This window comes from Leishmania braziliensis (genome assembly GCF_000002845.2).
Source record: "Leishmania braziliensis MHOM/BR/75/M2904 contig, possible fusion of chromosomes 20 and 34".
NCBI lineage: Eukaryota > Euglenozoa > Kinetoplastea > Trypanosomatida > Trypanosomatidae > Leishmania > Leishmania braziliensis.
The window spans coordinates 855,111-868,096 of record NC_017947.1 but is presented as its reverse complement, the minus strand read 5'-3'; the positions used below and the strand labels follow the sequence as shown (position 1 = coordinate 868,096).

General features: G+C 56.6%; 2 protein-coding genes across 2 annotated transcripts; both read left to right on the top strand.

Annotated features, from left to right (window-relative positions):
- Positions 1–11: 11 nt before the first annotated feature.
- Positions 12–3,188, top strand: LBRM_20_2070 (hypothetical protein, unknown function; the record flags this gene model as incomplete). Its single annotated transcript, XM_001564438.1, has 1 exon — positions 12–3,188. The coding sequence occupies one exon, from the start codon at positions 12–14 to the stop codon at positions 3,186–3,188; it is 3,177 nt and encodes a 1,058-aa protein (XP_001564488.1).
- A 1,425-nt stretch (positions 3,189–4,613) lies between these two features.
- Positions 4,614–11,879, top strand: LBRM_20_2060 (conserved hypothetical protein; the record flags this gene model as incomplete). The annotated part of the gene is made up of 1 exon (XM_001564437.1): positions 4,614–11,879. The coding sequence occupies one exon, from the start codon at positions 4,614–4,616 to the stop codon at positions 11,877–11,879; it is 7,266 nt and encodes a 2,421-aa protein (XP_001564487.1).
- Positions 11,880–12,986: the final 1,107 nt, after the last annotated feature.

Sequence of the window (12,986 nt, the reverse complement as noted above, 5' to 3'; positions counted from 1 at the left end):
TTGGGAGTCTGATGGCCGGCGTGAGTGTGACGCATAATAGCGACATCAGCTGCGACGACATTGCAAAGCTTGTGATGGACTACCACTATCCGAATGTGTGGGCACTGTATGCGAAGCGTTGGACTCCCAAGGATGGCCTGGATGCGGCGAAGGACATGATCACCGAGCTTCAGGTCGCGCTAGCAGCGAAGGAGGAGGAGGCCGCCAAGAATGCAGCAGAGCTGGAGGAGCAGAGGGCCGAGGCGGAGAAGCTTGCTGCGGAGCTGGTGGAGCAGAGGGCCGAGGCGGAGAAGCTTGCGGCGGAGCTGGTGGAGCAGAGGGCTGAGGCGGAGAAGCTTGCTGCGGAGCTGGTGGAGCAGAGGGCCGAGGCGGAGAAGCTTGCTGCGGAGCTGGTGGAGCAGAGGGCCGAGGCGGAGAAGCTTGCTGCGGAGCTGGAGGAGCAGAGGGCCGAGGCGGAGAAGCTTGCGGCGGAGCTGGTGGAGCAGAGGGCCGAGGCGGAGAAGCTTGCTGCGGAGCTGGAGGAGAAGAGTGCTGAGGCGGAGAAGCTTGCTGCGGAGGTGGTGGAGCAGAGGGCCGAGGCGGAGAAGCTTGCTGCGGAGGTGGTGGAGCAGAGGGCCGAGGCGGAGAAGCTTGCTGCGGAGCTGGTGGAGCAGAGGGCCGAGGCGGAGAAGCTTGGGGCGGAGCTGGAGGAGCAGAGGGCCGAGGCGGAGAAGCTTGCTGCGGAGCTGGAGGAGAAGAGTGCTGAGGCGGAGAAGCTTGCTGCGGAGGTGGTGGAGCAGAGGGCCGAGGCGGAGAAGCTTGCTGCGGAGGTGGTGGAGAAGAGGGCCGAGGCGGAGAAGCTTGCTGCGGAGCTGGTGGAGCAGAGGGCTGAGGCGGGGAAGCTTGCGGCGGAGCTGGAGGAGCAGAGGGCCGAGGCGGAGAAGCTTGCTGCGGAGCTGGTGGAGCAGAGGGCCGAGGCGGAGAAGCTTGCGGCGGAGGTGGCGGCCTTCCGCGCGAAGCGCAATGCTGCGCTGGAGGCCCGCGACGCGGACGGCACGCTGCCCGTGCTGGAGAAGGCTGTGGCCGCGGACGAGGCGGCTGCGCAGGCGCTGGACCCGCGGCAGATCGCCGACGGGCCGCTGTACGCTGTGACGCTTGAAGAGCTTTATGTTGCTCGTGATGAAACTGATCGTATTCTTGATGCTGATGGGGAACTTAGGGGTAACCTTGCTGAGAAGGTTGCCGAGTGCAGAGAATTAATCGCGAAAATCGAGGATGTGGAAATGTGTCTCTGTGATGCGCGAAATGAGCAGTGCGGTATGCAAGCTAAAATGGATGAGTTGGAGCGATCATCTGCAGCTGCTTTGCGGGATCGAGATGAGGAGCGAAGGAAGGTGGCGACGGAGCTGATGGCGTTACGTGAAATTAACGAACAGCTTGTAACTGAAGCTCGGGCTTTTCGAAAGAAGCGTTTAAGTGCATTTGCTTGTCGTGAGGCTAATGGCTTTGCGTTATCGGAGAGGGTGGGTTCGAGTTTCGATAAGGAAGATGCAAACGTGCCCGTACCTTCTGTGATGATCGAACGAGAAGCGTTATTGTGTGTCAGAATGGAGGAGCTCAATGAGCAGCGCGACTTGAATACTCAGCTGCTGCGGGATATGAGTGCTTTGGGTGAGCGTATTCGGGATGCCATGGACCCAGAGTCAATAGCCAATTCAGACAGCGATGCTGTGTTTTCTCATCTGGAGGCTCTCTTGAAGGCTCTGGAAGAGTCTCGTGCTGCTGAGCAGGCAGCGCGTGACCTCGCAGAGGAGCGAGAGGGCGAGTTGGCGCAGCTGCAGAAACTGTTTCAGAATGAGGAAGAACGCTTGAATAACGACCTTGGGGAGGCTCGTGAGGAGGTTGAGAGACTCCAAGGTGAACTGGATTTGCTCACGGATCAATTGGACGAGGCATGCAGGCTTTTTGGCGACGCGGATGCTGTAAATGCCGAAGGTGTTGCGAAGCTGGAAACCTTTTCTGAGGTTTTGGCGGCGGCACGCGGCGGAGAGAAAGACGCTATTGAGCAGCTTGAAATCAAGGAGAACGAGCTCGAGGATCTTCGCAGCGCGCTGAAGGACACGAGGTATCGTGAGGAGATGCTAGAAAACCTGGAGGATGAAGTAGCACAGCTGCAGAGAGAGAAGGAGATAACCGAGACGGAGCTCGGTGCGGTGCAGAAGGAAATGAGCGACCTACGACGCGATCTACGTGCCGCTGAGGATAGGGCTGCAGAGAAGTCAAGGGATACCGAGAGAATGAAGTTAGACCTCGACGCCCTCAACAGTCGCATCCAAGACCTGCTTGAAGAGCTGGAGGAAAAGACAGATCAGTATAACCAAGTAATCAAGGATCTGGATGACTTTGCGAAGAATCAGAGCCGTGAGAACGAAAAGGAACTGCTTCAGCGTCTTTTGGCACGAGAGCAGGAGCTGTTTGAGTTGCAGGAGGCACGCCGCGGCGAGAACGATGAGCATGAGAAACAAGTCGGTGTACTACAAGGTCAGATTAATCGCTTACGAGATCAGACGCACCAGGACAATGCGCTACATGATGGACTTCAGGACGAGCTGGCTCGTCTACACAAGTTGCTCGCTGATGCCGAAGCCGCACTACGGGACAAGGTTGCTGAGAACGAGGCCCTCAAAGACGGCATAGAGGGCATGATTGATGAGCACGAGGCGCAGATGCGCGAGATGGAGCAGGAACTGGAGGGCAAGAGCAAAGAGGTTTCCGACGCATTGGAGAGGCTGGAGGAAATGTCAGCCATGGTTCAAGAGGCTCGTGAGAGCGAGGAGAGTGCGTTGCGGTTGCGCGCCGACTCTGACGCGGAGGTGTTCCGGCTTCAAAGGGAGCTCGACAAGATCAAGCAGATGCAAAGCGTGATGACAGAGTCGAGTGACGACAGGGGCGGCCTCCTTGCTCAAATCATGGACAGTGAGGGTCAGCTGCGCGATGCAGAGACCGCCATCCGCAAGAAGAATGCTGAGCTGGAGGAGGCAGAGAAGGAGTGGAGAAAGAAACTAAACAGGTCAGAGAATCTTAATCATGATCTTCGACGACTGCTGAAACGGACCATGGCTGCGCTTTCTAAGTCTGCAGACACCATGGGTAACTCAGCAGGCGCGTTAGACGCCTTCCGCGATGAGCTGAAGCCCATGATGCAATAGCGTTCGAGCATCTGGCTTTTCGTGTACGAGCTGCGAGCAGGTGTGTGTGTATGAGAAGGCTATACTGTACAGGAGGCGTTAGCCAGCGGCAGAGAAAGGAGGCACTGCTGATTTCTTTGTCTTTTTCTGGATACTCGAGAAGAAAACTAGTCACCATAATGCTTGTCGAAAGATCCTCAGTCGAGCAGTCGCAAAGCAGCAGGAAGCACAAGAAATGTGCAGTAACGGCGAAACCGCAGGAATTCAGAAACGGTCGAGAACTGCGCTTCTTACGGAGGATGAATAGAGGAGCTCTTTCTTCCTCGTTGTGAATTTTACTTCATGAGTTTGACACCACCATCCCCTTCGTCCCCCGTAAGACTGACCAGGTCGAGGAGGGGGAGAAGTGAAGGCCACGCGTGGAAGTGGACGAAAAGAGTCTACACGTGGGTGTGCCTTCTCCATGTCCTGCACTTTCGTGGCACTCGAGCGCCAGGATTAAAGCACGCGGGAACAGCATACGTTGCTGTGTTAGACGGCTACAAGGGTATCAGTGGGGAGGGGAGGGAGAGGGATGAGAGGTGGGGGGGGGGGGAAGAGTGCGGGAACGGTGACAGGGAAACATGAGGGAGTCTTCTCTGGCCCAACGAAGCGCGCCTGTGTCTTTATCTGTCTTTCAGAGCACATGGTGACTCAGTGCTTCATCCACGTTCAATTTCTTCCCCTTGTTGTTTTTCCTTGTTGCCTTGTGTCTGGGAACACATGGAGGTACCTCCACATCTGTATGCGTTCGCGTGTGGATTTATGTGTGCGCCTCTGCGCCACTTTAATTGGCACCTGCCCTGTGCTGGAAAGAACGGAAGAAAAAAAAATAACTTTATTCGTCCCAACAACTGTCGATCCTGTAGTTTTGTGCAGTAGCTGTGTTGTAATGGCTGCTCACCCCATCTCTGCGACTCTCGCATGTGTCTCTTCGACTTTCCCAGTGCTTTTTCTTCGTATCAAGACCCTCTCGCCCGCAGCTGCGTACCTCTTCCCCTCTTTATCGGGTGCCCTTTGTGTCTTTGACGTCTTCACTCTTCGCTCCCTCGGTCACTTACTCACTCTCTTCCTCCTATTTTGTCTTCTTTGGGGAGCTGCGGAGTGCAGCACTCCCTCAAGCACCTATATGTGTGGAGGTGTTTCCCCTTTTTTTTTCGTTCCTGTGATCAGTGCCTGCCCCCTCTTGATCTCTTGCTCATCATCCATCACCACGCTACGCCTACCACAACTGAAGTCAGCCTGCGTGTAAAAAAGGGAGCCCCTCTCTTCGTTCCCATTTTCCCTTTCTTGTAGCGGCACCTGTGCTTGTTCTCCCTCTGGTCTGCTCTCTTTCCTATTTCAAATCCTGCAGCTGTCTCTCTGAATCAGTCAATCTATTATTTCTCTGCTTCGTCATTGGTAGCTATGGAGAAGGGTATTGAAGAGATACTGGACGCGTGTTCGCGTCTTCTGGTGGAAATGAAAAGTGGTACGAGGGAGAGAGCAATGGTGTCTACGGTGAGCAAGGCGCTGAAGCGCCACGCACAGCAGACTTCTCAGCAGCAGCACCAGCTCTCGACACAGTCGACGCCGTCCAAGCCTGTGGGCGCGACCCTAGTAGTCCCCCCCACTTCCACTTCGTCCCATAATACGTCGGTACCGCAGTTGTCTGCTGCAAGTACGTCTCCCACAGGTGGTGAGCGGATGGCGGCTCCCGAGGTGGTTGGTGAGGCAAATACGGAGACCCCCGATGCAGCACCATCCGTTGCAGCGGTGACATCTACCCCTTCCAGCTCCCCGGTTTCTCTACCTGCATCCACCACTGCCTGCAGTCCGCTCCAGCAGTTCTTATGCAACGACGAGGAGCTCAGCAAACTGGCGTACGCCTGCCGTATGGCAATCGTTGGCGAAAATGGAGGCATTGCACGCAACTCGGTGCGAATACTGACGGCAGCGCTGGAGTTGGCGGCTGTCGTCCTGACAAGTGGAATTCTGCCGTCGGAGTTGGTGGCGCCAGCTCCCACGTTTACAGTACCGGTGTTGACCGCAAGCGGTACAAAGATGTTTTTTTCAAAGCTGCTGGGCGGAAAGAAGCGTACTTCGTCGCCAAGCGGCGCTGGCGCGCCGAACGCGGCATCTACCGACGGTATATCAACGCTTACCGACACTCTGGGGCCGAGTGAGAACATGCGTGACTACCTTGTAGACGCGGTCTTGGCGGCGGTGGATACGGTGCAGTCCAAGGAGTCGAGCGACCGACTGTACTTCGTGATGATTGTCGCGCTCAAGGCGGCCGCTGCACCTCGCCTCAGTCGAAAGGAGAGCATCGACACTCAGCCTTCTGCATTGCAGCCGCTACAGCTGTCCGTGCACGGCTGTCGCCTAGTAAGCGTGTTCCGCGTTCTACTTGGGGTCTGCTCCCGACCAGCAGGGGTGTCGCCCATTCTTATTGACGAGGCACAGAAGGCGCTGCACACGATAACGCGCGCCTTGTCCAATTATGTCGAGCAGGGAGTTGCTGACGGCAGCGACAGAGGCTGTGCGTGTGGCTGCTTGAAGGAACAAGCCACCCCATCGCACTCTGCGATGAACTCGTCAGCCGGCACTCCGCTCATGCCTTTGCCGACTGCGGTGATCTCGACCTCGGCAGGCAAGTCTACGACTCCATCCTTCGACGACCCACTTCTACAGTGCACAGAGACTGATGATGGAGCACCACCGGAAAAGGCATGTGAAGCGGCGACACAAAAAACATCTTTAGCCACATCCTCCACTATCACTGCTGCTGCGGAGCCACTTGTGGTTCCGTGTGTGTGTCAGAGAGCGGAAACGTCGACTGCTGCCACGCCGACGACGTCGTCACCGCCGCGACGACTCCGTGGGGTGATGGACATGCTTCTGCTGCTCGAGTTATGCGGTCACATCGTTCGCCTGACACCGCTCTCCGGAATTTCGTCTATATTGTCCGCCAGTGGCGGCGGACTCGAGGCGGGCGTTGTAGCGGCATCGGCGAGCGTGTATCGTCGGGACACTCCGTCCAACGGCTCCGGCGGTGGCAGTGGCAGTGCAGCGCCACAGGCTCCGAGCAAAACCCCTGGCAACGCCACAGAAGAGGGTGCCTCAATTAAGGGCTATTCTGCGGCGTTGCTGAATGAGCACACGCTGGTGACGGCGCTGAGTTTTCTCTTGTACAGTATCGTGAACGGCGGTCCGCAGTTCCGCAAAAGTGCAGATATCGTGCAGCTGCTGCGCCAGGCTGTCGTGCCTGCCGCGATTCGAACGTCAATCTCGGCAGACCTTGACATATTTCGGCTTTCCATCAATGTGCTCTCAAGCTGCTGCCTGCGCTTTGGTCCTCAGATGGTGAGTGAGACGAGCACGGTGTTCCGTCACGTATACTTCCGTGTGCTAGACTCTTGTTTCACCTCCTTGGAGCACAAGCTACTCGTGCTGGAAGCCTTTGGGTCGTACATCGAGGAGCCACAGCTCCTACTCGGGCTCTTCCTGAACTACGACTGCAAAACGCACTCGCAAAGCTTCTTTGAGATGATGATCCACTACCTCGGCGCGCTTGCCATGCCTCCGGCGCAGCAGGTGCGCAACACCAACCTCGTCTCTGAATTGAAGAGGGTTCTGACGGTGCGACTGGAGTACGACGTACCAGAGCCACTGCGCCGCAAGGCACTTGTGAGCTTGTTGCAGGTCTCCGACTCCAACATTCAGTGGATCGAGCGCTTTGAGTGTGATCAGGAGGAGGACGGTCACACCGGTACGCTCAGCAATAAGGGTGTGTCTTGGCACGGCTCGACGACAGATGCGGAACCCGACGTACTTGCCAGCACGTCGCCGCTCATGCGCAAGTTGAGCGAGGACGGACTGCGGTGCGTTAGGAACCAGGCCCAGCTGCCCTGCGTTGATATTATGGGTTTATCGATGAGTGGCGGTGGCGCCAACGGTGGCCTCACCGCGACCACGAACGTCGACGCCTTCTTGCATGCGCGACGGTACAGGGATGCTTTCAAGAAATTTCTCGAGATGTTCAATCAGAAGGCGGCCCCAGATGCGGCCATTGAGTACTTTGGAAACTCTGTGCTGATTCTCGAGTGCGCTGATGAGGCGGTTAGTGCATCGTCGGAGCCACCGGTGGCTGCAGGAAGGGAATTTCCGTTGGACAACAGAGCGGGGGTTGCCACTGACTCAACCACAGCTACTGCTACTACCGACGAAAGCGCCTCAGGTAGGCTTTGCAATGCCAACACAGAGACACAATCCGGTGTCGATGCGGTGTTAGGAGGGGCGGAGCAGGTTTTAGGCGATGGCGACGTTGAAGCTGCCGCAGAGTCCCCCACCCCTGTGGCCAGGGCAACGACGCCTACTGGAACCATTACAACTGACGTGGACGACGCTATGCTGCTCTCTGCTAGACAGGTGGCAACGTTTCTGCGAGGCAACGAGGACTACCTTGACAAGATGGTGCTGGGAGACTACTTTGCCAAGTGCTTTCGAAATCCGTTCTCTCGTGTCGTATTCGAGGAGTGGATTAGGCTACACGACTTTACCGGCAAGACGCTGGACGAGGCACTGCGTCTCTTCCTCGGCGGCTTCAAGCTTTTGGGCGAGGCACAGGTTGTGGACAAAACCATGGAGCTCTTCGCGGCGCAGTACTGCCGCCAAAACCCCGGCATTTTCGCTTCTGCAGATACCGCCTTCATTTTATCCTTCTCCATCTGCATGCTTAACACTGACGCCCACAGCCCGCACATCAAGAACAAGATGACGAAGGAGGGCTTCCTGCAGAATAACAGAGGCATCGACGAGGGCAACGACATTGACCCGTCCATACTCGATGGAATCTATGACCGCATCAGCAGGGAAGAGATCGTGCTGCGGCCGTCGGCAAAGTGCTGCACTCAGCCGTCGGTGCACGCGTCAGCTGCAGCCGCGGCGGACGGATGTGGAGGCAGACGTGGTAGCAAACTGACGACGAACCTACTGGACTCTATTCCCCTGCTGCGCCACCTCTCGCCGATCGCTGCCGCCATCACGGACAAGGTCTTGCTACCAATGGATGCCGCCGGCAACGCGCTGTTCAACTCAGCCCGGCGCAAGCGAGAGGATATGTATCAGCAGGAGTTACGGGCGACGTTGAAGGAGGTGATGGACGCACTACAAGAAGCCTCCACCCACGACGCGGCGCACCATGCCATGTTTGTGACGGCGACGAGCATCGAAAATGCCCTTCCGATGTGGGAGGTGTCGGTCGATGTGGTGTGTCACATTGTTGTGCTAGCACTACAGCAGCTGCTGGAGGACTCGGAGAAATACGTGCGACCGCAGGGCTTGTCGCCGCCGTCAGCTGGAAATGAGCGGGAGACAGGGGCGGAGTACGAGGCGGTGGCCGCATACATGGAGGATACACAGAGCACTGGCTATTTCAGCACTATCCTCCTCGGCTTGCACAATACTGTCCGCGTCTGCTGCGCGTTCGGCAACGTTTCCCACACAGAGAAGCTGCTGGAGCACATGTTCGAGCTGACACGCCTGACCTCCGCCATTATCCTCACGGCAGCGCCTAGTTCACGCGTGAAAGTGAAGTCGACAATCCCTCTCACGCGCTTACAGGTGCTCTCCACATTTTTAAACCTGTTCGTGCAGTGTGGTTCTTCCTTCAACGCGCGTGGGTGGCAGATGGCGTATAAAGCGATGTCACTCGTGGATGCCTTGGCGAACGGCATCGAGGGCATGTGGCAGCGCCAGACGCGTCGACTGCTGGGCACGACCTCAGTGGCTAGAGAAACTGGCGTGGTGCTTTCAAAGCCACCAAATTCCACGATAAAGCCTGCTGTGTCTTTGGCGTCCGCTGCGGTCGACACGGACAGCAATAACCCAAGCAGGAGCTCCCCTGTAGCGACCGCCTTGGAGCAGCGGCAGTACGTGGATCTCTGGTTTGGTGCGCTTGACGATGTACCTGCCAGCGTTGTCGACCGCAGCTCTTGCGAAAATCGAAAAGCTATACTTTTGGCGCTTCGCTCCGTTCCCACGTGCCACGTCGATCTGTGGCTTGATCGCCTCTTCGACGCTACGCAGTACCCACCGCGAGTGCAGCTGGAGATGACGAACGGTTTGGTGAAGGTATGCGAGATGGAACTACAGCATACTCGCACATTCTCGCTAACTAAGTTGTTCGACTTTGTCAGCATTTGCGCCTCTTTCTTGAGCCGGCTGCAGTGGCGCGATTTGTGGGCGCACGCAAGTGAGGTGTTTACGCTAGCAGGATGCCGCAGTAACAGCGATATTGCCCTGTCCTCCTTGGACGGTCTGCGGCTCGTCGCGCTGACTTTCCTCATGCGTGAGGAGCTACTCAACTACTCCTTCCAGAAGGAGGTCCTGAAGCCGTTTGAATCAATTCTCATGTCAAACCAAAACGTCGCCTGCCGGCAGAAGGTGATGATGATTCTCTCCGAGGTAATCGACTTCCGCGCCGAGCACTTGGCAAGCGGCTGGAACGTCGTCTTTTCGTGCCTCAGCCACGCCGCGGCCATTCCAGAGGTGGCGCCGTCCGCCTGGTCTATCTGCGAGGGCGTGATACTGCGGCACATTAGCTTTGTGAAGGACTGCTTTAGCGACTTGATCTTTTGCTTGACGACATTTGCCTGCTCCGGCGTGGAGGAGAGCATGCCACTGCGCGCCATTTCGTACCTTGTCGCGTGTGGCCACTGGCTGCAATACGGGCTCGAGGCTCCGCCCCTAGAGGTACGAACGGCTGACGCCATCACGCGGTGGGCCACGCGCTTTCTCACCCCGGAACAGGAGCTGGCAGGGTTGCACACGGTGAGCAAGCAGCTATCGCGGGTTACGCTCTCCGCGGAGCCCCTGACACAGGATTCACTCCTCCAGAAGCCCATTACTTTCACCAGCAAGACAAAGTACCACCTATGGATGTCGCTGTTCGAGGGAATGATGCCAATTGTCGTCGTGCACAGTTCCGTGCGAGTGCGAGCGCATGCATTGTCGTCCATCTGGACGCTGCTTGCGCAGTATGCTGGCCTGTTCGATGCGGAGGTGCTGAGCTCGCTGTTCAGTGGCATGGTGCGACCGATGCTGACGACGCTGCTGACGCACGTGCCTGGGGACATGGATGCAATGTCGACACCAATGTCTATCGGCACCAAGTATGACTGCTTTGACTATCGACTCCTCATTTACTTTGCGCTCAAGGGAATGCTGCTTGCATGCAAAGATCACGCTCAGTTGCTGGAGTTAGCGTGTAAGGTTCTCACTGAGCTTGTGGTATCGACCAAGATCACCTTGAGCATGCTCCGCAGCGGCTACGTGGACGAGATACTGCGGGTGTGCTGCGACTTTGTCTGGGCTGCGCCGTCCTTGGCGACAATGGACGCATTGGACGGGCTGAGTAGCACCTCTGGCGCGTCGTCGTTCACGGATGCGGTGAACTATACAGAAAGGTTGTATCAGTGGATTCCGGCGGAGTCCCGGCACAGCAATCCGTTTGTCGTGAGCCTGGTGCGTGAGATTCAGCAGGTTGGCCTCGTCGATGTGATACACTTTGAGCGCACCGCTGACTGGGTGGAGCTGCATCAGACACCAGCGGCGTGCAACACCCCAGTGCACGTGTCTCTCTCCAGACTGTCTGCCACCTCGGTGCAGTCAGCGAGTGCGGCACTGCTGCAGATTCGCTCTACCATCTTTGTCTGCCTCACGCAGGGCCTCCTGGGTAAACTTCAGGGTCTGCTCAGCGCATGCGAGGCGGACCACAACGTTTGCCTTGAAGTGTCGGGCGCTATGCGCCACGTGTTGCTCGGTGTGAGCTTCTATTTCCTCGTCACCCGCGATGCCCGCGCTGTGGGGTTTCTCAAGTCCGTCATGGCCACATCGCACGAACTCGCAGTGGTGAACTCGCACGGCGTTGCGTCTCATACGGAGTCAGCGGTGCTTGCAACTGCTGCTGGAGACGCCTCGGTAGGCGACGGCGCACCACAGAGCAGGTGCTCCTTCCCGGACATTGCCGCAATATCGCCGGCCTACATCACAACCTTTGCAAACCCAGTGCCGGAGATGCTGTTGCTGATTCCCTACGCATGTCTGTTGATCGAGTTCATTGCCGCGTTTGATCTTGGCGAGGCCGACATGAACGTGGTGCGGAATGATTTGTGGGTTTACGTAGGTCGGTATTTGGATGAGCTGAAGCGAAGCCGGCTGACATGTATAGAGCTGCAGTCGGCGGCGCAAGCGGGCGTGCGGGCCGAACTGGAGGTCACAGGAGCCACCACCACCCCTTCGACTCCTGCAAAGGAGGCAGTAAAAGAGTACAAGAGTTGCCATTTCTCCGACGTGTTCCGCTCCGCGCGTTACCCAATCGCTGCCCGCACCCACTACTTGACTGCCCAAAGTGACCCACCAATCCGCCAGCGCGTCTTCAGCGAATGGTGTTACCTTCTTCATATCTACGCTCTCAAATGCATCGCAATTCTTGGTGCCGGCTCTGTCTTGCTACAGACGTGTCCTACACATGACTTGATCAATATCTTTCGAGTCATTCCCAGTGCATTGGAGGAGGCGGTAGGGAGTGTCTACTTCAACAGCTGCTGGGAGGAGATGAATTTGCACTGCAGCATGCCGCCTGAGTCGTGCGTGGAGTTGTGTGCACGGATTCTTGAGTCACGCATGTGATGCTTGTGTCACTGTAGGTGTCCTCCCTCTCTCTCCCATCTCATACCAAAAGTGTCATGCCTTATTAAATGCGAACTGTCAGGCATGCGTCCTCTGTTTTTTTTTCGCCTGCTATCGCTCCTTTGCCTTGTGTGACCTCTCTGAGCAGTGCATTTTCTCCCGACCCAGGTATACATAGCCAGACACACAGACAGGCACCTGCGCACGCCTCTCTGCATTCTTTGTTGGTGACTCTCGTTTTTATGTATGTCACGTGAGTGTGCCTTCTGTGTTGACCTCTCTGTGCATCTCCTGACGTCTCCGTGTTCGTGTGCGCTGGCTCAACGATAGGAGCCCATATCCGATCTGCCAACGGACCTCTATATGTGCATGTGTGTCAGAACTGTGGTTTTGCTTGGGTTCCTGTCCTCGTCTACTCTTTCTCTCATCGACCTCCTTTGTCATTTTCTGCCCCCCCCCCCCCCTCTCCCTCTCCCTCCCACCACGCTGACATACTCACGTGGCTTCATTACTGTGGTGCAGATTTGCGTCACTGTCTTGCGCGTGCGATGCCTTGTGCGTCACGTCTGTTTTCCTTACCCTTTCTTTCAGTGGTGACGTGCCAGAGTTTCTTTTCCGCAAGATGATCTAGTCGTGCGGTGGGAGGCCGAGTGAGTTGGGGGACCGCGTAGAGCTTGGATCGCGCCTCTCACTTGATGCTTGTGTCTACGTGTACGAGCCTATGTGCGTTGTGCAGTACCTAACAAGTAATGAAGAGATTATAGGCTGCTGGGTCCACAGCACATCCACCTCTCCATAGGGGGGGGGGCCTCTACACACTCACACTCCTCCCAAAAGTAAAAAAAAGCTCCAAGAAAAAACACGAAGCAGGAGGAAAAACGCATACCACCCAGGGTGTATCATAATACCACCGACGTTGCGGTGACTGTGCCTTCGAGTTACTTGTGTGTGCGGGTGTGTGCTGTCCTTCTCGTGATGAACACAAGTGAGGGAGAAAGAGAGCAGGGTGGGTACTTTAGTGGTGGAGCTCTGGTGGTGGCGGTGTGGCTCGACGAAAAAAAAAACGATAGAGAAGCTGTAAGACTCCTTCCTCTTCTTCAGAGGCAT